General features: G+C 47.0%; 1 protein-coding gene across 1 annotated transcript in view; it reads right to left on the bottom strand.

Moving 5' to 3' along the window:
- The window catches only part of erbb4b (erb-b2 receptor tyrosine kinase 4b), a 281,265-nt gene that overhangs the window by 49,856 nt on the left and 205,041 nt on the right, over positions 1-26,368 (bottom strand). Inside the window, exons 13-19 of the mRNA XM_086145994.1 lie at positions 24,658-24,790; positions 20,612-20,705; positions 16,086-16,240; positions 14,486-14,530; positions 11,462-11,594; positions 4,875-4,997; positions 2,557-2,655 (exon numbers count right to left, since the gene is read on the bottom strand). Coding sequence (XP_086002120.1) covers positions 2,557-2,655; positions 4,875-4,997; positions 11,462-11,594; positions 14,486-14,530; positions 16,086-16,240; positions 20,612-20,705; positions 24,658-24,790 — 782 coding nt within the window. The remainder of the gene's footprint in view (positions 1-2,556; positions 2,656-4,874; positions 4,998-11,461; positions 11,595-14,485; positions 14,531-16,085; positions 16,241-20,611; positions 20,706-24,657; positions 24,791-26,368) is intronic.

Genomic DNA, 26,368 nt, shown 5'->3' with positions numbered 1-26,368 from the left:
TTGACCGCCTCCTCCGAGGAACGCGGAGGAAAACCGGATTAAATCTGCCGTAAACTCGTCGGCACGGTGGAAAACACGGGCGGAGGTATTGAGACAATTAGCCCTCGGTGACCTTCTCCGAGCGGTCGGTGGGCGGCGAGCCTTCCTGACGGCCAGAAGGTCAGCGGTCAGAAATCCCATTCTAGGCTGTGGAAATGGAGATGGGCGAGGAAAGCGGACGGCGTCCCGCTCTGCCGCCGCAGGTCGGTCAGCGAACGAGCGGCGGGGCCTCGCCACGGGAAGGCACGCCGCTCGGAGGGAACCCGGACGAAAACAAATCGAGAAAAAAAACAGCCTCGTGAGAAAAAGGTCTGGGGTTGGATTCTCCAGCGGACCTTTCTGTGTGGAGTCTCCATGTTCTCCTCATGGCTGCATGGATCTCCTCCAGGTTCTCATCCACAGTCACAAAACATGCAGGAGGTTCATTGGAGACCATAAATTGCCCAAACTTGTGAATGACAGAGTGACTTTCTGTTTTTGGCGTGAGCATGAGATAAAGTACAAGGTTGGATAAAGTTGGATAAAACCTGGATGAGGGAACGGTGTTATGGTAGATGGTTTACGTTGCTACAAGAAGATCTTGACAAGAACTGACCTTAACCTGGACCTGAGAACCTCCACCGTCATGTGGAAACCATCTGCGCTCCAAGATCATTTATTTGACAAATAGTACAAGAAGTGTATTCTTGCGTGATGTTTCGAGCGAACCTTGGCTCCTCCTCAGAAGCTCACCAGAGATGTGTGTTCACAGACATGCTGTTATTGTGGCGCCATTTTTAAAGGGAATGATCATGTGATTGATTCACTCCTTTTTTATTAGCACCTCTTGTTAGATATATCATGTCATATTAACATATTATCATTGTCATGATATAAATATCATGACAATGATAAACATTATACATACATACACACACATTAAGGTGTTGTCCTCCTTCAGCTGCAGGGAATCTTCAAATCTTTGCACTTAAGACCTTAAAACACTTTATAGCCTTGACTTCAACTTTTTGTAGTTTTATTTGTATTTCTTTTTCTCCCCCCCTTTTTTTTTTTTTGTACTGTTTATTACAATTTCCTACTATTATTTATTCTTGTTATTTTTTACTTGAAACTCTGACACAACAATTTCCATCGGGATAAATAAAGTTGTTCTTATTCTTATGTTGTAATGTTGGGATGAATCGGTCACATGATCAAAATGTTTGTCAACACTGGGAAGCATCTGAAGAGCCTGTGTTTGCTCTAAACTTCATGCAAGAATACATTTTTTGTACTACATGTCAACATAAATGTGCGGATTTTATTTAAACCTCTATTCCGTCGACTCTTCTGATCCACCACCCTTCCCTCGCTGGGAATGTGTGTGTGACATATGAACGCGTGAATGATCGTCTAGTTCATCGACAGTGAATGCTTGCATGTGGCCGTGCACGCAGCCGTGCACGCAGCCGTGCACGCAGCGAAGGCTGCAACACCAGCGGTTCTTCGTGCTTCTCCACTAAAAACATGATTATAACGTGGATCAAAAAGTAACAGGGTAAAAGCATCTATGGGGGGGATGTGTGTGACGGTAAAAAGACCTTCGCAATGCTTGTCTACCATGCTGGCTCTGCAAGAGCTTCACACAGCAGCGTGATTAAACTATGCTCTCTCACACACACACACACACACACACACACACACACACACACACACACACACACACGGTAGCTGAATATGTGACTACGCGTGGATTATCATGTATAATATCTGGCATTCCCTCCCTGCGATGACGAGATAAAATCCGTCTGGTCTCCTCTGACTGTCAGACGAGCTCTCGAACCACGAGGAGCGAACACAACACAACACACACACACACACACACACACACACACGCACAGGATACTCATCAAAGGCTCCCTGATTAAAATAGAAACGCTAACGCTCCAAAACTCGTCCTCTTAGACTGTCAAACTAAGTGTAAAACACGAGTGCAATTGGGTCGCTTTCGATGTGTGTGTGCCCGGATTTGCATGTGCCCGTGTTCGCTACTGATGGGAGTTATTTCATCTGCGTTGCATCATCACAGGGTAATAATTTAGTTTCTTTTTTTTCCCCCCGCTTTTCCTTTTGAAATGAGACGAACAGCGAATGTTTTATAAATGGGGCCTTGTGCACTGTGCTGGTAGCCCATGGCATGTTATGTGTGTGTGTGTGTGTGTGTGTGTGTGTGTGTGTGTTTGTGTGTGTAACATGCATCCCCTGGTAGGGGGGTTTTCTGGTGTTTTTGGGGTGAAAGTGCAAGCGCTGGTGGATGGTCTTCAAGCGGATGCGCGTTCACGAACACCAAACTTCGAAGAGGCCGAAGCCCCTTATCGCTCCTGAGGCGTGGCGAGCGCCCTGCACGCCGCCTCCGGTGTGTGTGTGTGTGTGTGTGTGTGCGTGTGAGTGCATCCGAGGTAAAGCGCTACAGATGTATGTCAATACACCCTTCTGGTAATTTCTTTTTTTGTTGTTTTGTGAATCGAAGGTACTCACATCCATGAACTCCACATTCGCCTTCGGTCCCGTGGCCTCGTTGAGGATCTTGATGGCGACAGGAATCTTCACCGTCTCTCCCTCCGGAACCCAAATACCCTGCAGAAATATACATACACACACGTGTATAAATAGACACACACACACGTGTATAAATATACATACACACATGGAGACGAAAGTTGAATGATTACACCAAATGCAAAGTCACTCAACTTCCACTTATCAAAATGATAAAGTTTCTTAATAACCTCTTTCTCCAGACACACGAGGATCCGCTGTTTCATTGAAGGTTAATTTATCTTTTCTTTTTTAAAAAAAGAAAAAAAAGGAGTTGAATGGAACAACTTAATCATATTGAAGCATGAAGTTTCAGCTGTGATTAAAATGGTTTCGGAGCAGCTCCACCTCCGTCGACCCCCAGATGCAGCCAACGCTTAACTACGGCGGCAACAACTTAACCAGAACATTTGCATTTGCAACGCGACGGCCGGTGTTCGGTGGCTCCGTCCTCCTGCGTGTTTTTTGGGATTTTATCCATCAGTGGCGTTCACGTGTGGAAAACATGCCACGTGTTATCATCCCTCCGTGAACAGCGGCCGCCGCATTGACAACATCACGTCGCGGTCAGACTCGTCGCTCAAACGCGGATCTTCGTTTGTTTCCGTTTGCCGCCGATGAAAAATGTTTTCGAACGGCTTCTTCGTGAGCTGGGAGTCCAAGTGTCTGTTGGGGTTTGTAAATACACGTTTAAAGACGCGTGTCTTTATGAATTATAGCCTGAGTTGTTTTACCAAAAATCCAAAAATGAATATCGTATATTGAAGAGACGGGTCGCGGGGGGACGCCGCCTCTCCACAATAAGGTCCCTGGTGCGAGTCCAACAGGGACGGTTCTCCATGAGAAGACAAGATTTAAGGATGTAGGACAAAGAACAGGAAGCCAGTCGGGCCGAGAGAAGAGGATTCGGAGAAGACATTTGGCTGGAGGAGGGCGAATGACTGAGACATGTTTCCGTGAAATCAGATATTTTAAAAATGCTTGAATTTGTTATTTTTTGGGGGTTATGAGGCGAAATTAACATTTGAAATTGTTTTGTTTTTTTGTTTGTTTATCACAAGTTAAACTCTTGGAAAGAAGACCACGAAGACGCCCGGCCGTTCACCCTGTCTTTGACACATCCGGCCAACTCGGCGTCTCCGGTGAACCTCCAGTGTGTTTCTGGACGGTGGGAGGAACCCAGCAGACCCCTGGTGGGATCATGGAGACTCTGCACAGAAAGACCTCCTAGGAACTGAACCAGGGACCTCCTGATGTAAAAATGGTAACAGATCCTGGATTGTTGTTATCTTTGGACGTTCGCTTGGTTTGACATGAAACCCTGACCCGATCTGGCCTGGAAGGTTCCAGATGCCCCGGCGTCACTCACATTCTAGCCTCCTGTATTATTTCCCCAGTAAGATGCCGCACTTTTAAATACCGTCTTTTATCGTGTCTCTTCACCCATCGCTGTGATTTTCAACAACTTCTGGCCAAACCTCTGAAGACTTTTATATTTTCCACTCTGCCCGCGAAGGAACTCCGCATCCGGTTTCACCAGTTCTCGCTCTGCTGCCGTGCCTTGTTCAGCCAGCGCTTGCAGAGCAGGAAACACCAGGGTTGCACAAAACTAGTCATTAAAATATTGACTCACGGCGGCGTTTGTTGCGGAGCGCATAACGAGAGATTGACGGTGACATGCCGATCGGACTCCTCTCGGACTCGTACGCCGCCTCGAAAATGAGGGTGGGTTGATGTCGGTGTCGTTGTTCTGGAGAAAAATCTACCGCTGGCTGCTGCTCCCCCCGAACTCCCCGCCGGGGTTCCCCTGGGGCGGGCGAATGAGACGTCTGGAAATGATGTCTGCGCTCCCGCTTCCATAACTCTGACCCAGAAATGTTGGGCGGCGTGAGCCGAGCCATCCTCGAAATGACCAACGACAATTTCAGGGAGAGAAAGTGTTCTTTCTAATTTCGGCGACGTCTTTCCGCATCCCTCCCCGAGTGGTGGCGGTGCCGGTGGCGACCTCCTCCGCCGCCTCTTATATCACCGGGAGCCCGGGGGACTCCGTGTCTGCTATTACTTATTCTTATCATCCCCGCCTCCAGCCTTCCATCTCATTTCCTGCCATTAATGATCTTGCGATTCATTTTTTTTTTTTTCAAGCTTTGCTCCTCTTTGTTAAAACCTCAGCCGCCGTGTTTCCTGCCCCAGTTCGCAAACAGTCGAAATACATCAAAACCCGCCTCTATTATTGTTTGCGTGATGTTTTTTTTTACCTTGTACACGGTCCCGAAGGCCCCGGATCCAAGGATCTTCACTCTCTTGAGCTCGGTTTCTTTCAGGATCCGGAGCTGGGCTTGGTTGGGTGCAGTTCCACTGGGGGTCAGAGGCTCCACCAGCTGAGGACACATCCAACCACACCGAACATCGAGTCAGTCGAGCAAACAATCAAACAAATAAAGCGGGGTCGGTCCGAGGCCTTCAAGGAGCAGAACCTCGGCGGGCGTCGCCAAATGTGGCGCCCTACGCCACATTATTTATGGCCCTCGTTTCCAAAAAACACTGTGTGGCCTTGTTTCTACTGCCGCCTTTATTTCACAGGACCACATTTTTAACGTGTTTCCAAAGCTCCCTGGGATCCCGTCCATCAAACGGTGTGTTTTGTTATTTATTTATTCATTTATTGTATTTATTTACTAATTCCATTTTTTTTTTACTTTCAGCACTTTCATTGTTTTTATTGCTTCTTCTTTGTTGCACATCTGTCCTTGAGTATCCAATGGGGCGCCTTAAATAAAATATACTATGATTATCAAATATTAACGGGGCATTGCTTTTCATAGGAATCAATGTGAGATGTTTTTCCCGACTGAATGGCGCCCCCTAGTGGCCACAACATGCTCTGCACCTGCCTATACTGCCTAAAGGGACGGCCCGTTTCGGAGAAAGACCACTCGTAACCTTTTACTTTTCTAATAATCAAACAATTTAATATGTTTCAAAAACATGCTGATGCAAAGTCCGAATACAAAATACAACTCATAATCACGGTCAACGCGCGATTTCCACCGGAGGGAAAACTCCTAGCCTCGCCTGCTAGCCGTCGCTCCGGCATCGCAAATGAGAGACGGGACTGTGAGTGACTCTGAAGATGTCGGCGAGTGGATGAAGAGCACGAATTATGGAAAAAAAAAAATAAAAAAAATCTTAACGGTGGATCTCGAGACAAGACGGTTTGTTGTCTCATTACCGTCGAGTGGAGGAAGAAACGGACGAGGCAACGTGGAGGGGAGAAGAGCCGCGGCGGCAAACATAGCGGCGATGAAGCTGAATTAGGGGCATGTGAGGCAGAAGAGAGGGAGCAATACTGGGAGAATCAGGAAAGCAGTCGGAGATTAGAGAGGGAGGTGAACACAAAGAGTCTAAATCAGCGTCCGGCCCGTGGTTACCGCTAGATTAAAAACAATAACCATTTTTCAATTAAATTGAATAACAAATCAGCTGTTGCAGAGAGGAAACAAGAGGGATGTACACAAAACACTGTATGGACATCTTGAAAGAACAATTACCACGTACGCGTGTGCGTGTGTGTGTGTGTGTGTGTGTGTGAGTGCGGGGAGCTGTCCAGCGTTTGTGGTGGAGTGTGTGTTACGCTATACTGAAGCCCATCAGAACTGTCCTCCCTCCAACTCTGAGAGTCGCCGCTGAAAGACTAAAAAGTGGAAAATAAGTGGACGTGGCAACTCTTGTGAAAAAGATTCATTCACATTTTAAAACCTGATGGACACATGATGGTACGTCTAGATTCCTCCACCATCTGCGGGTTTTGGAGTCATGAAAATCTACGCTGAACATCAAGCGAAAAGCACACACACACACACACACACACACACACACTTAAACTTACAGTTTCCAAGAGGTTTACACTGTTGCATTCACCCAGTAGAACACACACACACTTTGATCTGTTCACCTTTCAATGGGTAGTAGGGTTAGGGTTAACTAACCCCACTCAGTCTGCTCTGAAGTGCTGCTGCTCAGTTTATCATCCATCCATCCATCCATCCATCCATCCATCCATCCATCCATCCATCCATTACTTTATATTACATTATTACATTACATTACATTACATTTGGCAGATGCTTTTATCCAAAGCGACTTACAATAGAGGACATAAAGACTGCAAATAACACTTGCACACATCCATCCATCCATCTGTCTTTCCATCCATCCATCCATCCATCCATCCATCCATCCATCCATACCTTCATTCTTCCATTCATCCATCCATTTGCTCATTATCTGTCCGTCCTGAAGATCCTGCAGAGGGTCAGGGACGGCGAGGGCGATCACGGCTGCTGACTTTGAGCGAGAGTCAATTAACGAACCGCGGGACATTTTTTCTAATTAAATTCTCGATGCTTTTATTTTCTCTAAATTATGGATGAACTATGAAATCGGGCGAAAACAATTTTTTATTTCAAGGGAAAAAAAACAGCGTCCTGGATTGAGGCATCCTGGCAGAGATCTGTTCTAGGTCTGAAACACTGACTACTGGGGCCTTCTTTGTCTTTTTATTTAACAATAATTCATTCATCGATCACAAAGTGAGGCCAAAACTTCATGATCAATGATTTATATGAATAACTGAAGTAAAGCTGAGAATAAATAGATAAAATGAAAATGAAAGTCAACTTGATGATGCCTTTGAGTGTTGAAAGTGATGCGGCGGTTGGCTCAGAAAGATCCCTCTCTCAGGTACTTTGTGGGCAATTCCATTAAAACGGCAGCGATTTGTAACAAAATATGGAAAAAAAAAAAAAAAAAGAAGATTTTATGGATAAACTCGCCTTGTCTGATTTATGAAAACAAAGTTGACTTTCCAGTCAAAGGATGTGGGAGGTGGCCTTTAAATCAGTCATATTTGCCGGCCGAAGCCATGAAAATGGTATAAAAACATTTCATTCGGCTTTACCGAGCCGCTGATCTAAAGAAAGAAATACCCGTCGCTGTGTGTGTGTGTGTGTGTGTGTGTGTGAAGTAAACAAATGAAGCCACGGGAATCGCGACACAACTGAACGCGAGACCCCCGGCCGCAGTGGGTCAGGCGGCCTCACTGATGGTCACGGGACGGGAATGAAACGCTGATAAAACCATTTCCTTGGAGGCCAAATTAGAAGGCGATGCAGTTGGTCTGCAAACGTTTGAAACCGGACGCAGGAAAAGGGAAAGAAAAACTAAAACTGAAAAAAAAACAACTTTGACATTCACTCATCACGAGAGACTCGGGTCCGTTTCACGCAGGGACGCCGAATTAAAGCTATTTTTCATTTGATCGGTAAGCACTCGCCGCTATTTTGCCAAACGGGCTCCATTTATAATCCGCTTTCACACCTTGGAGTTTCAAAAATGGCATTCATCCATTCACAGGAGCTGCCTGCCCGGCACAGGCCGCGACCAGCGCCTGGCCGTCACATTAAAACGTCGATCAAAATGGAAAACGTGTATGTTTTGGTTCGGTTTGACCCAAAATGTCGCCGCGTTCTTTGCATCCAACGCAGACGGGTGCAGCCCGGACAAGCAGTTTTTACGGCGTGTTGGAGGCAAGAGGGTAAAAATACGAAGCGGCCACTCGTGCGCGCTGAAGAGCGAGAAAGAAGTAGCGACCTGGCCGACAGCGTGGACTCACGAGTGCATCCAACGACGTGCTCGTCTGCTTTTCCACGGACGGAGAGAGTTTTCTCGGCGGCTAATGTGCCGTCCTCTGGTGGGTCCCTGGAGGACGGCCCTCCAGCGCTCGCAGTGCCGGCAGAAGAACTAAATGCTCTTTCCTCTCGCAGCAACGCTTCTATTCACTCTCTCTTTATGATAAACAGGACAATTTGACTGAAATATGAATATACATATAAATGTGGAAACGTCTAAGAATCCATAAACATTTGAGAGAAAATAAAAGAAACAAATTTCCAGGAGTGAGTTTTTAGTGAATATCTCGACGGCACAAACAGCTGCGCGACAAATGACACGTTTCCAAGGGTTATCGAGCAAGTAAATTTCACTCAAAATAATTTAGTAACTTGAAGTGTTTGAGTTATTTGTGATGCATTACTAAAAAATATTTATATTCGCCAATAATTTGTATTAATGATCATACACATTTCTAAATGGTTTCTCAGTTCTAAGGATGAATTATTAAAGAATAAAAATCTTTAAAAGGCATATATGCGAATGAATTTTTTTTTTTTTTTAGCGTTAAAACAATTCTTTCAGTCATTTGTGATGCATTTGAAACATAAAACTATACGTTCCCTTTTTTTTTTTCCAACGTAAATGATATATATATTCATATATGTATACGGCAGAGTTGATACGCCTCTTTATTCTTCAGCTAAACCGGAAATGACGTCCCTGTAAGCGTGAAGGCTGATCGGGAACCTTTCGAAGACGCCGTCCGGCTCGCAGATCAGTCTGAGCTGACATGTTTAAACACCACAAGTCATCAATCATTCCGCTTAGATCCATACATTTATTTTGCGTCGCACCTGAACGTCCGACTTCAAAACTCCTCTTGTTATCGGATAACGCTGCTGCCTTCACCAGTTGTTGTGACGTCAAGAAGAAAAGTTCCCTCCTTTTAATGAAATAGCCAGCGAGCTAAGTGATGCAGAGCGAACCCCTCTCACTATGAGGATGGCGAAAAGCAAGCAGCGTACGTTTCAACGGAGGGATTCTCCTTTGCAGAGAGAGCAGGTTCTGCGATGTGTCTAATACGCGCTGATAAAATGCTAGCATTGAAACAGTGACGTATAAAGCCGGGCCACATTTGCTTTGGCGTTGAGGGAGAGCAGGTAGAAAGCATCCAGGAGCTGCTCTGCAGGACGCAGCACCGTCGGCAGCAACCCTGCCCTCGAACCCACAAAGTGACCGAAATTCGGCGAGCTCAGCTGGTTCTTCAGCACGAGCCAGGAAGGAAAGCCATTCACAGAAGGCGAGGATGCTAAAACATCCGCGCTGGATGTGGCCAATGAACTTTTGGATGACTTGTCAGATAAAGCCAAGCTCATCAAACAGCGAGAACTGTTCACGATCATCGAGCGGAGGATTTACTTCTCCTTGCTTTGGATGAGTCGTTAGGCTGAGCCGTTTATCCCAGTTCGGCGTGACGGCGAGGTACGCTTCCGGCGACGCCGCGGGAGGAAGGTCTTGCCGTTTTATCAACGAAAGGGTCGACAAGAAAGTATTTTTTCATGTCTTTCAGTGAGTTCGCTAAAGGAAAGGACGTCCCTGAATGGATGGATGAGTGTATCGCTGCGAGCAAGGGTGGCGCTTGGTGTTTGGAGGGGAAAAGCAGAGGATTTGGAGCGCTTCTTCGTCAACATGAAAATAGACCCGTATTGAGTTTTCATTGCTTTCTTCATCTGGAGGAGCTGAAGACGTTTGTCGAGCCGCTGGGTGAGGTGATGTCCATGCTCATGTCGCCGGTCGACTTTGTCGTGGCCCCGGACTTTAAATGTCGCAAGTTTAAAAGCCTGCAGGATGTGTCGGGAACGATTATCCCGGTCTTCTTTGGCACAGCGTCGGTCGTCAAGAGGGAAGGCGCTCGGCCGTCTCGCGGCTTCCCTCGGCTCAAATTCGGACTTTTCTTGAAACAAAAACAGCGAGCGTCCCGAGCGAGCCGACGGTGCGTAGCTCCAAAAGTTTTACTCGCCGCCGGACCCAACATCTGGACCGGCTTTGTGTGAAAATGCGAGGCGTCGGAAGCGCAGTCTTACCCCTTCAACAAGCAGGGTTTGCATTTGAAAACAAGCGGGAACTCTAGCGTGGACATCGAAACTGGTGGTTTAATACGCTTTGAAAACCGGAGAGAATTTAAAAACGCGCGCACAGCGAGCGACGCTGCTCGACAGCTTGATCTCCGGCAGCTCGCCGGCTTTACGTCTGATCTCCCGCAGTCATTCAAGCCGCGCGTCGGAGAATTTCGCGAGCACACTCGTCTTTTTAAGTTCAGCAGTCATCCACAGGAGCGAGCAGCGGACGGCGTCCACCAACATCCCTGGTGTTTCTAGCAGGGATTTTGAGGTGGGAGTCGCTGACCTGAAGGCCTCAGACATTTGGCTAAATAAGTTCAAGACGCTGAATAAAGATTTGCAAAGACACAAGCAAAGTGGACGGAAATGAAAAAACTTCAACCCGCGGACCAGATGATTTTTTCCAAACACGCTTCCTGTCACATGTTACTGTCACATGTTACACACTGCAGCGTGTTGGGTATAAGTGACAGCGTATGTTTACACACACACACACACACACACACACACACACACACACACACACACACACACTCCAAATCTATCCCTCGGGATTGATTGAGTAACTCGATGTCACATTTAACCGGCCAATAATGGAACGGACGGATAAGTGAAAATGAAATAAAATAAACTAAAATAAAATAAATGGCTAAGGAAATAAAAATAGAAGTAGATTGAGAGAAATTAATTCAAATGGTGTCGGGCTGGAAAATATTACAAAAATATTGGAATCTACAACCCGTTTTTCTCTGTATTTGTGGTTTGGAAATATTTATAAGACGGCGATAATTGCAGAAGTGACAGTTAAAAGAATAGCCGCCTTTCCAGAAACATTAATATGACATTTTTGATTGCATTTATTTTCCCGTGTCTGGATGCATTCAAATGGAGTCGTTGATCGACACAGTATAGATTATGGATTTCCTTTAGCGAGTGGACTGCCTCGGGTGCGCCCTCTTTCCAATCCACATTCTCATTCCCACGTAATCCTTCGACACTTAAGCAATTACTTTCCTTCGCCAATTTGTTTTTTTCGCTGTCTGCCGGCTCACCTCTGTCTCCAGGAAACGTCGCAGGGCTCTTTTCTTCTTAATATTCTTCCTGCGCACGGACACGGCGACGCTCAGCACGACGATCACCACCATGAAGAGGCCGCCGATCACGCCCGCCGCGATCAGAGGGGTTCTGGGGACGGTACGAGAACATGGTTGAAGATGGTGTCCGTGATGGGAAGGCCTGTCATTTTATTGGGAGGGAGGCAGGTGGGTGACATCGAAGCATTATTTGCCACGGTTACGCGGCGATGCTCACGCGCGCAAACATGCGCTAAAATAAATATAGCGCTTTTTTTTTTCGCACTGATATTCAGGTGGAAATAAACACGTCCATGCCCTCTCATTAAAATCACGACGGGGATAGATATGGAAGGAAAAAAAAAAAAAAAATCATCAAAGTGAATCCTTCAGCACCGAGCCGATGCTGTCGTTTGAAATCCGGCGTCTTTTTTTATGACACGCTCCGGCGCCGTCGACATCAGCTGCAGAAATGAGGAGCGAGAGGTTTTCCAGAGCAGCAGCTCCTTCTTCTTCTGCGGCTGGAACGATGGAACGGGAACCTTTCGCAGCTGCATGGCGGGCGGCAAAGATACGCCGGTATTAGCTTATCGGGACACGTGTCGACGCTCAACAGGCTCCTCTTCTGTCCCATCTCCATCCGGGAGGTGGACGTCCTCCGTTGAGAACCTCGCTCTCGTTCTGCGCTCATATCCTCCCATCGGTGCACGTCGGTGACCTCCTGTCTGCTCCCGAGTCCTCGGCCTCTCATTCGTCAGCTTACCGGGGGGCGTGGCTTGATCCGCCGCAGCGCCTCGCCGGCCGCCAACCATTATTTCTTTTATGAATATCAAAGCTATTATTACATAATGTCACCTATTACCGTGGAACTGTCAGCGCTTCTGATATTATTCGTAGCAGATCATTTGTGCCGGCTTCTCCCCGTCACAGTCTGGCTCTTTACGCACCGGCCGCTGGAGGCGGAAGGCCGCCGCCGCCGCCAGCCGGGATCCGTCCCGGGTTTCTGCCCCGTAAAATGGCGGTCGTTTCCTCGCCCATGATTGCTCACTTGTGGAGGAGCGATGGGTTTCGGAGCTGCTCTGCCTCATGATTCGATTTAACCCTGGTGCGATCTTGACATCGTGTTTACTCCCCTTGTCCTACAGGTCAAAAATGATCCATAAGAGAATCTTTGTACCCCAGTGGTGTACAACCCACATGGAAACATAAACAAAAAAGAAGTATCACTTTTTTCCAATTATGGGGTCTCTTTAGGAAAAGTCATAAAATTTCAAGTTGGAAAAAAATAGGTTAAGGTGTTTTTTTCTACAGCTAAACATGGTAGTGGGTCACTTTTGACCCGCAAGACAACACAAGGGTTAACTTAAACCGTAGAGAAGGATGGACATGCCGCGCAGCTGTTTCATAACATTACATATGTTGATGTCGGAGGAGTTTAGGGTCGATATAAACGTTTGAAAGAACAGAAGTTTACACTCAAGTATATGAATGCAAGTTGTCACATTAAAGCCGTGGCGTTTAACACCATCGATTTGCATATCGACCTGTTTATATCAGGCCGATTTTTGTTCCCAAATCAAAGGGTAGATTTGTCCGATCAGGTTAAGCGACATGAACGTGGGGGTCTTCGGATATCACATTAACTTGAAACATCGAACCCGGGTGAAATCCACGACAAAATCCGAAATCCGACGTCGCAGAGGTCAGACGCTCACGGCGCCTCATCCGCCAGGACGTCATTTATGTATATTTGGCTCTCCGTCCGTGGCCACCTCGTATTCAGCTCCATTCATGTACGGAAACTAAATTAGGCCCGGTTGCAAGTGTCCAGCACTTCACGGTGAATTCCAGTGCATCTGATGGACGTTCATGAGGATGAACAAAGGGAAGAGCTCTGTTTGACAGACAAGAGGAAGAGGAGTAAAGAGATACCGTTGTGTTTTGTACGTCATCAAGTACAACCGCGGCGATAACGTGACTTGACTCCCTGTTTGCGATGCAGGAGAGGCAGGAAGCGCGAGGAGCTGCGGCGGGAATCGCTCTTTAAAAAGGATTTCTTCACGCTGAAGGATTCGCTCTCTCAGCTCGGCCCTGGAATCCTGTCCGACTCTGCGAAAACCGAAGCGCCGCGTGACCTGAGCTCAGCTCCCAAAGCAGATGGCCGTGACCGCGGAAAGCTGGAGATCTCCGAGCTGTCGGAGGGATTTTTTTGAATTTTAATGCGAGCAGCCGCGTCGGATACGCGTCGGATTTCGACAGAATCGCACACATCTTGTATTAATCAATACCTTCTTATGTTCAGAAATGAGTGGAGTGAGTGGCCCGTCGAGTTTTCACATCAGCTTTAAATATGTATTTCAATCCTCACCTTCACCACGGCTACTGAACTCCCCGATCCCGCTCGGGCGCGATATCAACTCAAAGACGCGTACGGAAGCCACGGAGGGAGTCCGACGAGCCGAACGGACGGGAACGCATTCCGCCGTGTTTCCCGTCGTGACACGCGTCACGCTAATAAGGCGACGCGCGCGCTCGGGGCGCTTCTAATCACCAGATCAAACCACGCTTGATGACTAAATATCGTGTGAGTGACGGGTTCATCGGCCGCGCCTTTGAAGCTTCGCCGCCGTCGTGAATATCCGATAAGCCATTTTTCAACCGCGCTCGCTTCCTTCCACAGGTAACTGATTTACAAGCTTTGTGGCTGCAGAGCCGCCGGGGTTTGGTTGAAGGTCCGCCGCGTCTCCGCCATCGCTATCAGAGATCTGATCGTGGCCGATCCGCTCCCCGGGTCGGCCGACAGTCACGTTCCACCGCTTCTTCCCGTAATCCTGCTATTCACGCTCACCTTTTATTTGCCAACGTGACAGGATATGAGGGTATTTTACAAAAGCGAGTTCACCAGAGGGGGGAATATTTGATTTAAAGGTATCTATTGACCATCTTGGGAAAAAAAAAACAAACAAGACATATGAAAGCAGTCGGTGAAATAATAGATTTTACCTGTCCATCCAGCCAATGCAGTCCTGAAGCCTTGGTCCAATGCACCTGGCGAGATAGTACAAATATAGAAATAATAAGAAAGAAAACAGCAAGAGGCTCAGTATTGATTTGAGCAGAGTAAATGCCAACGGGTTTTGTAGGAAACCCCCAAAAGAGGCATCGGAAAATTACATCTCGGCTTTCGGTCAGCCATGTTTTACACTTCCAAGCAGAGATGTACTTAATGTGGTCTTTTGACGTCCGAGGCAGCGGGTGTTTTTTTTCATGCGTCCCATATTCGCTCTTCTGCCTCACAGCGAGAAGCTCCTTGGTTCCATCTCAACAGGGAGCTTCGTTCAACCATTCGCTCTCATTGGGACACCTGGACCATGACGAGCCTCCGTTGGAAACGGATGTTTTTGGACGGCGGGAGGAAACCGGAGACCCCGGAGGAAACCCAGGCGTGCAGACGGGCGACAACACGAGGACTCCGACCAGGGAAAGTTCTAACTCAACGCGAGCGGAGATGCTAACCTCTTATCAGTCCATAAAATGTTTCTGCGCTCGAGTCGCACAACTGTAGCGCCACGGGTTGGTTTGCGGTGGAATACGGAAATGCAGAAGCTGAAACAAGTCGACAACCGGACTCTTTCGTGAAATAATGGGTGATTGAATTTTCCGAGGCGGCCGAGCGTCGGTGAGATTGACTGAAAGTCAAACTGGGTGTTTCAAGTGATGCTGTGTTTTTCAGGAGGGTGAAACACCTTCCTGTAAGGCCTCGACCTTATTTAAAACGATATCCGAACTTCAACCATATCTAGAAAGCGTTTGTGCCGTTGAGAGAAAAAGGTACTTTGTTGACCTTTTAATCTTGGTAAAGACTTCTTCGGGGGGGGGGGGGGGGGGGGGGGGTCTGTGTGTGTTGACGGATGGTAATGAGTCTTTATCCTCCGGAAAATAAAAGTCTATTCCTGGGTTTCCACCGGGCGGCCGCTTTCCTTTCAAATCTCCCGTGCGGAGAGTGCAACCCCGTGCTTTTGTGCGACGGGTTTGACAGTTTCGACGCTCGCGCCGAAATTTGATGGCTCTTTTGGAAGTTAAGTAAGGGACATGGGTTTAATTATCGCCTTTGTCACTTCCCCATTGTGCCCCTCTCTCTCTCTCTCTCTCTCTCTCTCGCTCAGCTTGTCTTTTTCAAGAGGCGGATCTACTTATGAAGCCGTACCTATGACAAAGTGTCAGCCTGGTGTTTTCCATTTACGACTACATTGTTATGCTCCGGCGAGCTGCAGGCTGTCACTCAAGAGGGGAGGAATAACAACACAAGGAAATGACATAAATTCCCCCGGGAGCTGAAATACAAAATGTTGTCGCGCCGAACTTGTTGAATATTCCGTTACCGGCGAGCGGCGGAGGGTTGAAGAGGACATCCAGGACCTTTTTTACTTCGGCCGCTCGTCTCCGTCGTCCTCTCCTGCGTTTATCGCAACGCGGACGATATGGTTTGATATGTAAAAGGGCGCGGATGCGGTTTCTGTTCCGGAGCCGCGTGATTATCATCCCGAACGTGTTTTTAATTATGTTATAATAACAGCTGTGGCAGAGGAGCGAGGCCACTCACCCCTGAGTGCAGTTTGCGTGGCAGGGATGGCACTCGCTGTTGGCTTCGGCGTACTTGAAGATGAAACTGTTGGCGCCTTGCAGGCCGTCGGGACACTTCTCCACGCAATTAGGGCCGTCCTTGAAATGCAAACATTTCACGCAGTGCTCCGGGCCCTGGAGGGGTCACAGGGACATTTCCACCTTAAAAGCAGGCTATTTATTTTGAATGAAATTTTCATTTGTGGGTTATTATCGCCTAATGGCCAGAGACACGGTATGAAATTAGACATTACGGTGCCGAGCGTTCGCACTTTATTTGCCCGGCCATAAAAAAGATGTCCGTGGGTTCATCTCAGTGCGCCGGCAAAATGTGTTTATTTATTGGCAGATATTGGAAACCGCATTGGAAGGCAGGAAAACACAGAGGAGGAAAGTTATGCTACGCTAAAGCGTCAGATCCTGTTATTACACTGAAGCAAAGCCCATCAGCTTCATCAAACTCTGCACGTAGACACACTGGCTATTTTCACCAAGTTGAATTGTGCAGGTAATGCTTGGACAGAAAATTGAAATAAAATGAAATAGACAAAATGATGTCATCTTATATCCATTGTTAAGACAAGCATGAAGGGCAACTTTATGAGGGAACACATTTTGCGGAAGCGATGTTTATTGCTCCGCCCCCCTTTTATTAATTCTAACAATTGACGCTCATTTCAACTTCGCTCGCTCTTCCGAGCAGCTTTACAGAAATGTTGCGGTTGTCTGTGTGTTTCATTGAAAGCTGAAGAGCAAAAAGACAAATGGACGAGGCAGGAGACAGACAGTGACAGCGGCGAGGGGAGACAAGGGAGGTGAAAAATGACTTATGCTAGAGAACTACAGATAGAGAGGAAACTTCAGAGCGGCGGCGGCGGCGGCGGCGGCGAGCGGAGGAGCGATAGCCGGAGCGGCGAGCTGTGATTGATTCGGTCGGAAATGGACACTCAGGTGTGAACTTAAGGAGGACGGGCTGAAATATATGATTCGTGTTGTTTAAGGGGCGCAGATACGAGTGTATCCAGGGACCTTCTCATTGTGAGGCGGCTCCTGACCACTGCATCTTCATTTCATCTTTGTGTTTTACAAGAATTCTCTCCTCCCTAAAACTAGCTTTCATCTTACTTTTTTCCTCCGGTGGATTTCAAGCAACAAGAGCGCAGGCGCGGCGCCCGTCCAAGATGGCCTTTCCTGGAGGAAATAAATCCGCAGCATTCCAAATGAGCGAACGTGTCAGTCTAGATAATCCGCCATAGAATACTTGTTTTTGGTTTGTTTTTGCACGGACGCTGCCGGTCATAAACATAAAGCGCAGCAGCTACAAACCGCATGCGTTCCGTCAGGGCGAAAGTTAACATTATTGTTTATTCGTGCCAGTCGGGAGAAGACGAGTGGTCACTTGACGCTGCGGCCGGACAAGCGCACTATAAGCCCTCGACATGCGATCGCATCATTCAGGGAGCGAATGAACGGCCGGGGCGGCGATAATACGATGACGGAGAGGAAGAAAGAGAAGTGGGGAAGGAGGACCGAGGGGAGAAAGCAAACGAGACGCATAAAGCAGTGTGAGCGGAGCAGGCGGATAATAACCATTGCTCACAGCTCGCACAACCATAACAATCTGCCTAGAGCAGGATTTATGGAGCTAATATTGGTGAGAGGGGAGGCAGGGGGAGGTGAGGACGCGAGGAAACAGACCTCATAATCAGCAGATCTGAGGAACATCTCACCGTCCAATAATACATGCGAGGAGAGAAAAACGCGACCCCGGTGAACGGAAATCCACCGTTATCAATGAGGTGCTCGCGATGCCAATACGTAACACAAGTGGGTATTTATGTTATTTCTCCCGAGCGCACGTTCGCCCCTGACTTTTTTTTTTTTTTTTCTATAGGTCGTTTGTGGACAAACACTGCAATGAACTGATCGAGAACGAGATGGTTTCATCGGGAAACAACTTTTGGAGGCATCGATCCCCTCCTAAAGCTTTGCGCTCGACTTTAGCGAATGTAGCGTGTAAGTTGTGTAGCGTGTTGATCTATAACGTCATAGATCAACACGCTACACTCTTGTTTATGGAAATGCATCACGCTGCAGAGCACAACCAACAAATGTGTGCTGTCGTCGTGGCAACCAATGATATAATAGCTGCCATGTGCGTAACTATTTTGGCCAGTTAAAACATAACAGGGTCGCAATGGAATGGAATTTTACAGCCACTAACGTTTTGCCAATAATGTGTTTAGTTATTATGCTATTGGCTGGTTATTATGTTATTGACCAAGCCGTACAAAACATCCTTTGGCAATGTAATAAGTGGAACCTATAATGTAATTGTACATAAATATGACTGCATTCTTTGGAAATAAAATGTATTTCTCTGTTTTTGCGCTCTGCTCCCCCGTAGTTGTCACATTCATTCACCGAGGATGCGTTCAGCAGTCCTACCCTTCAATATGGATGGGGGAGCCATTAAGTTCATTTGTTTAATATTTATTGACTTGGAAACGTAAATTCATAACTTAACGTACGGCAGCGATGATCTAGTTCATGAGTCCGTGTATTAGATCACGCTTGAAGACGGCAGCTCGTTGCAGCAGCTCAGCTGCGACTGTAACGCAGAGGATCGATAAACTATTCGTACACTTGGTAGTGTGGAAACCAGGAAGAGAGCGAAGGTCGTCCGGAAGGTCAGACTCTATGGGAGCGACCAAAACGGCAGCTGGGACGACCGCTTACACTCTCACCTGTTCACCCGCTCACAAGTCCCGGTCACAACCTTCGACTGAAAACACATTTCATCGTTTCCAACGGCCACGTTTGTCAAAAGGCAACACCGTCAAATAGCAGCATTTGAGTTCGAGGCAAAGATATTATTAGATTTGAGAAGAATAGAAGGACATGCGATCATTGCGATGGAGTTTAGCTCCATTGAATTTGAATGAAAACGTATCTATTTACAACTGAGAGCACTTGTTCAGTGGACGACAATGTAAAAAAACCCCTGTGTTACTACATTGCTACCAACGGGGTTCACGTCCAGCAAGCCTGCGTTTGGACACCTCGCTAACAAGTAGGTGTCTGTCAGAGTAATTCACCTAATATAGCAAGACTGTCTGTGTTATATTATCATGTGTGAGAACCATATTCTGTTTTGCGAGCTATACAAGCTGTAACCTTATCCTGTTATACTTCTGCTGTGCAACCTGGACCCACGTCCTCTGATGCAAGCAATCCTGTGGAAGGTGCTGAACGTACTAAAAACATGATTATCCCGTGAGAAGCGTCGCCCAACATTAACTGTACTTTAATATTCAACAAGATGCGGCGCAGCGTATTTTGGTAGTCAGAAGACACATTTGTCTCTATGTCTTGTATCCGTCACAAAAAAATTACGTTTAAAAAAGACATTAGCCTTTAAGGTGCAGCGCAGGGTTGCTGGCCTCTTGATCGCGTCGATCTCGGCCAAACAATCGGTTTAAACTTTTGTGTCAGGGCGTGAGATGTGATCAATGGCGAGGCTGAACGGCGCAGAAATCCATCCTGGTCTCAGATGACCACGGATGACCACGATCTTCATCCTCCGGTCATTTTCTTTGCGGCGAGCGGAGCGACAGCCCGGCCTTGAATCGCCTTTTCAAACATTTTTCGCTCCTCGCGATTTTATACAGCAGAACCTGCCGTGCACCTGCTATACATCAACCCCGAAAGGTACGTGCCTTGTATTTTTGATTATCTCAATCATTTTTTGCACAAATCGTGACTTGTTTCACAGTGTCACTAACTTTCCAGTGGTTTCATCTCATCCCATTTCTTTGGCGCTTCGTTCCCAGATGCCCTCTGGAAGCACGAATCCTACCAGTTAGCTTGGCGTGTTGCCCGACTCCAACCAAAACCATCAAAGCGCGTCTTATGACCAGTGAATTCACAACTTGCTGACAGAAATTTGTTATAATGGTATTAGAATGGAATAGAAGGCGCCTGTCATCGTCCCACGGTGAGGACATTGTGAGGGTGTTAGGTTATAAATACTAAAGCTAAAAACAGTGGCGGGAAAATAATCGGAAACATATCGAAAACAAAAAATGAAAAATATAAACAATTGTGCAAAAAGGAAGAAGGAAAAAGAAGCGGCAGACAACACCAACGAGTGTATGGTCTCGGTGTGTCAATGAATTATGATTGTGAAGAAACAGCAGATCAATCAGGTATTTAATTGGAATGACATCAAAAAAAATGCTCCAATGACTGCCTTGTGTTCCTTATTCTTAAAAAAAAAGGCATGCAAGGCTTTGCACGAACGTAGGCAACGAAGGCATCCAGCTGTTGAAATGTGTTCGGCGCGTAGGTTGTGTCTGAATAAAACAGGAGGCACGGCAGAAAACAGCCTTATGGCTCGAAGCAAAAGCAAAGAAAGAAAAAAAAAAAACGATTTCTATATCCGGCTAAAAGAAAACATAAATAAAGAACACAAGTGGGTAAAATGAACTATCCTCTCATACTTACAGGGCCACGGCAGGTCAAGGAGTCATCGTCGGCTTGCTCGCATTGGGGATCGCATTCCACGCACGCCGATCCGTTGGCGTACTCACGGACCTCCCTGGAAACGTATCGGGGATGGAGGGATGGAGGGATGGAGGGATGGAGGGGTGGAGGTGAAGATAAAGGGGCGAGAAGTCAAGGCCTGGACACTGAGAACGAGACAGAACATGTGATCTTTGGCTGCCATGGCAACACTTCGTGTCAGCGATGCTGCGCTCAAGCGGTGACTTCCAACAGCATTCCAAGATAAACGTGGAAATTGAGTTTCGCATGTTGCTCCGTATGTGATTTGGCATCACAAGGCGCTTTCAGACACAACTCTTATCTTACAGTCGCCGCGGCTAATTAAAAAAGAAACAGCAGATCTGCTTTCAAGAAGTCGGGCGGGCGGCCGGGCGGGCGGGCGGGTTCCGCGCCCAGGCGACACAGCTGACGCCACCGTCGATAAGAAATCCAGCTCCATATTTGTGACCGCGGTGCGGCAGAGGCAGAAAGTTGCCTTATTTTCCCCGTTGTAGCACAAGGAAAATCAGTATTAGCGCTTCTGGGAAGAAAAAAAAAAACGTCATTTTGTCTTTACAATGTAAAAACAAAATCCCAGCAGGTTTCAAAAATCAAATAAGTATTAAAGATAACGGCGTATTAAAGTGTCACGACGGGCCGGGAGGCGACGCTTGCCAGCCTTTGTTCGAGTGTGTGCTGAGTAAAATAATAAAGGTCGGCGCACGGCGGAGCGCGACTCAAAGTCCCTGCCGAGCTCCGACTCCATCTATCCTTTTGTTTCCATTCACAAAACAAACACAAACGCAGCCTTTACTGTCGCTCACGCTGGGACTGTCCGAGCATCACGTACTTGCTGCTGATACATTCAGATGAGGGCTGCGTGCGGTTAGATATGTCGCAAATATTTGGAACGTTATAATTCATCAGGACACTGACTCTAATAAAAGCATTTTTTAACCAGATCATAGGGACTTGAAACTTGAAATAAATATTGTTAACAGAGGCCTCCTTGCAAATTCAGATTCTTTTCTTTATTTTATTTAACGGCCAAAGCTGTTGTTATGGATTGTATGGACTTGATAATAATAATGTATCCTTTATTGATCTTTCGTGGGGAAACTGGTTCTCTGCAATGAAGCCAGACGTTGGGTTCCGAAGACGATCGCTTCTCACAATAATGAAGAGTTTTGAAAAAATCCGCGCACCAAAAGTGCTCCAAAAAGAGAAGATGATTTATTTTACATGGAACACAAAAAAACGTATTCTCCCATGCATGACTTTTCGAGCCAAAAGATGCTCGCCGGAGATGTGCATTAACAAACATCTTTTCGTGGCGCCATTTTTAACAAGAATGATCGTGTGCTTGATTCCCACCTTTTTTTTTTTTGGTGCATCACATCACATTACATTACAATCATTCAGCAGACGCTTTTATTTAAAGCGACTTACAAAATGGTGCGCGCCTCTTGTTGGATATATGATGTCATTATAACATTTTTGAAATCTAGCATTATCTTCACTACTTTCCGAGAGCCGACCCGAGAAACCGAAGTGTTTCAAATGTGTACGTAGGAGGAGGTATCACACACCGGCACAAAAACAACCGCTACATCTTGGGACCATTTTTGTTCCTATATATCAATGATTTATTGATGAATGATTATAAAATTTGCAATCCGTGCTTTTGGAGCTACTTGACATCCATCGTTCCCAATAACGTGTAGCGTCGTTTCATTGCTAAAGAATTTGAACTCGACGGCTTCACGTCGCAAAGGGGAGTCGGCGCGTCAGACGCCGAACTCGGGGACTGTTGGTGAAAGGAAGCGTATCGGGCGGAGGGTATTAACATACCTGCCCGCCGTGTGAGGGGTTCAGGTGCTCGGTGAAGCCCTGCGAGCGCTAAAGGTGAGCGCGGCGGTGGCGATGCACGGTAGGCGGTGCTGCAGTGCAGGTGGACAGGCGAGCACGGCGTGGCCCCGTGCGCAAGCAGTGACTGTGACACGCAGTGACACGCCTAGCCCCCCTGCCCCAGGGCACCTCGCATCCTCCTCCCTGCGCCCCGAAAACGCCGCTTTCCTAAACTTTTCCGCCGGGAATCAAAACTCCAGTGCGTTTTTTCGCACGCGATATACAGAAAAAAAAATCAAAAATTGCAAACCGGACGATTGGGTTTTAAATGTTGCTCATTTATAAAACCTCCCGGGTGAAGTAGCCTGTCTAAACACCTGCTGGTTGAATCTCCACGCACACACTTCTTATTTTATATCATTTTTTTCCGCGTTGCATTTCACCCGCAAATCTCTCCGTTTATACCGTTGAGATTTTAATTAAGAAAATGTGACCTCCTGGGATTATTGTCTGCGGAGGTGCCGCTTCGTTCCCCGATGAGACGGAAAAAGAGATAGTGAGATGGACTGATAGGAGGGAGACAGAGAAGGCGTCTGATATCTCCGTCAGTCAGTTGTGAGTTTGCGTTAATCGTCCCAAAAAGTAAAGCGACGGAGTTTACGACAAGCTTGTCTAATGCTTAGAGGGAGGCCGGTATTTTTGGAAAATCGTCCTTCGGAGCAGCCCGAATCTGAAATCGTATCGTAACCCGTGGCCCGGACCGCCGGTCCGAGCGGTCGGATCCTCCGATAATCCTTCACGGATTTCAATTTTTGTTCTTCCAAACCGCGCACCTTGGAGTTACCCTCCGGAGTCATGTAACAGCACATTTACAACGGGGATGAGAGCTCGGCGGGGATTTACACCTTCCGCAGCTACATCCGAATTCTCGTTAGAACCGGCGTAACCTTTGATCGGCGGGGGGTTTGGCGTGCCGACAACACCGCGCCGTTCGGCCGAGTGGATTTCTGCCCGTGTTTCCTCTGGGCGGATAACTCTCCGCATGAAATCAGATATTTAGGAAAATCATTGCGAGAGCTCAGCGGCACCTTAGCATTGGATGGAAGGAAGAGGAAGAACACTGTCAGGCGCAAACATTTTGGAGGTACGTTTAGTAACATACATAAATAAAGTGCATTGTTTTGGGGTTCTAAGTTTTAAGGATGTATATTAGGGAAATGAAAATTCATTTATTAATTGCGTAATTGGTAGTTTATTGCCGCTCTTTTTGATACTGAGAACTTTGCATTTGTTCCTTAATTGCCGTGCATTCAAACAGGCGAATTCTGACAACGAAAAAAGTACAAATCCTCTTCTGCGTTGGTCTTTTCCCTTCAGGTGTCGCCACAGCGACTCAACCTTCTCCATCCAACCCTGTTCTCTGGATCCTCCTCTCTCACTCCAACTACCTTCATGTCATCTCTCACCACGTCCATCCATCTTCTCTTTGCATACGTCTACCAATATCTTCACTCTCCCTCCTCTGTCCATGATCCAACCATCTCCATCTGGCTTCTCTGACCTTCTCTCCAAAACATCTACCATGTGTCGTCCCTCCGATGGACTCATTCCTGATCCTCTCCATCCTGGTCGCTCCCAAAGAGAACCTCAGCATCTTCATGTCTGAACAAATGAAGTTCAAATATTTCAAGAATATAAGGTGCGGTAAGTGATTTCAGAAATTCCTCTTTTTGCATAATTCACCTCTGGAAAGCCAGTCAATTTGAACCATCGATCGCTAGAATGGAGATTAAACGATTCCGTCTTTAGTGAAGGACGGTCGGCCGACGCCGGGGGCAGAAAGCCGAAGCTCCTCCGGCTTCGATCGTCTTCCACGGGAACCACATTTCAACACTTCCGACGGTGCAACAACAGCAGAGCGGCACGACTCACGATGCTCACGATGGTCACAACGGGGCAACTAGCAACAGGAAGGGAAGCCACGACGCCCGGCCTCTTCTGACGCTCGACTTCTAGTTCCGTCCACGTAGTTGGATTGGGGAGAAATTGTGAGACGTGGAAAAAGTTTCGCCTGATTCATGTCGCAGAGCGAAATCTAAAGAAAGTCGTGGAATGCTGGAAGGTCGTGGTTTTTCGGCGGCGACGTGCGTCGAACCCACCCTTCGTAAAGGTTGCAGATCTCCACGCAGACCCGGCCGCGGCTGAAGTCCCTGCAGGACAGGCACTGGTCTGGGCCGGGACCCCAGCACCCTGCGTCCGAACACAGCGGGTCACACACCATGTGCTCCTTGGCTGCTCCACACACACACACACACACACACACACACACACACACACACACACAGAGAGAGTAAATACTTCATTAGTCATTCACGCCAATATGGAATACAAGTGTGCTGTAACTACTGAGTGAACAAAATATAGCCAGATACAATTTCTCCAAATGTATTCATGAATAGATGAATATGAAAGGATCCATTCTAGTGTTACATTTCTGCACATTCATAAAGCAGCTGTTAACTTTTGTTAGCGCAGAAATGGTTGCTTTGGGGGGAATGACTTTTCCAGACAAAGGACATGGAATTATTCTGTCGAGCTGCAGGATTAAGGTATTTCTACCTCCAGGATGAAGGACTGTCATCAGATATACTCTTATATTTTTGTACTTGCAAAATGTAATGCGGTGCGGTGCTACTTTAAAGGTAGCTATTATTCTGCTGTTTTGGGTACTTTTTATGAAATAAAAACACCAAAATAAAACCAAACTTACTCCTATTGCCTTATTCATTTATTTATCTTTTTGTAATTTTTTTACTTATTCCACCTTCATTTATTTATTCATTTATAATTGATTTTTATTTATACAACCTAATTTTATGATTCGATGAGTTTGGCGGTGTGACTGTACAGCATATATTGGAATATCTTGTCCTTTTTCCCGTATCCCTGCCTTGGCGACGATCCGCCGGCGAATTCCGTCTCATCTCTCTCGCCCTCCGTCTTCTTTCTTTTTTTTTTGGTCGTCATTATTTCTCCGGCGCCCCCCCATTGTAACATCTACAAAGGTTCCAACATCTGACAGTATTACATTGACAAAACGTGGGTGTTGAAGTGACACTGTGACAGCACTACTGAAACACTCAGTACTTTAATCACCCCATCTGTGTCGGTGGGTTTTAATATGCAGTAGCCTCTTCTTTCCTCCTCTTCTTTCCACTCCTCCTCTTCTCTCCTCTGCAGGAGGTTCTGGCCACATATAGAGCACGTGCACTCCAGGGTGGGTCCGTGCACGTTCCGGGGAGGTAGGGAATTAAAAAAAGCAGGACAGAGGCGGGTGAAAGCGGAGGCCGAACGGTCCCGGTGGTCATCGGCGGAGGATAAAAAGCTTTGCCAACATCAACTCCCCATTTGGCTGGGGGGCGGCGGCGGCGGCAACGCTAAAAACAACCGAAAAAGAAAAAGACGGCTCGGCGGAGCGGAGGTTAAACGCCCGGATTGGGATTCGTCTGGGAAAACACCTCGGGGCGCGAGCCGGGTTCCCGTCGGACGGCGGGTTAAAGCCAGATTAAGTCTATCAAAGGGATTCTGTATCGATATCTATCTTCCCTGCCCTTCCGTTCTCCTTAAAATGGCCATCAGATAAAGCTGTCAGCGGCCAGCTGCCAGATTCCGTGGAAGCGAAACGCATTTTTGCCGGCGAGGTAGTTAACAAAATGTGCAGTTTGGAAATGATATGATTCAATATCTCACATTCTAAGCACATATCCCACCGCTGCCACTGAGCTGCACGGCTTTCCACCCGACACATGCAGGACTGTCTCAGAAAATTATAATATTATGATAAAGTTCTTTACCTTCTGTAGTGCAATT

Source organism: Fistularia commersonii, chromosome 4 (assembly GCF_037954325.1).
Source record: "Fistularia commersonii isolate RoL2024-O1a breed Wild chromosome 4, RoL_Fcom_v1.0, whole genome shotgun sequence".
Lineage (NCBI taxonomy): Eukaryota > Metazoa > Chordata > Actinopteri > Syngnathiformes > Fistulariidae > Fistularia > Fistularia commersonii.
The sequence above is the reverse complement of the archived record's forward strand: the minus strand, read 5'-3'. Positions and strand labels throughout refer to the sequence as shown.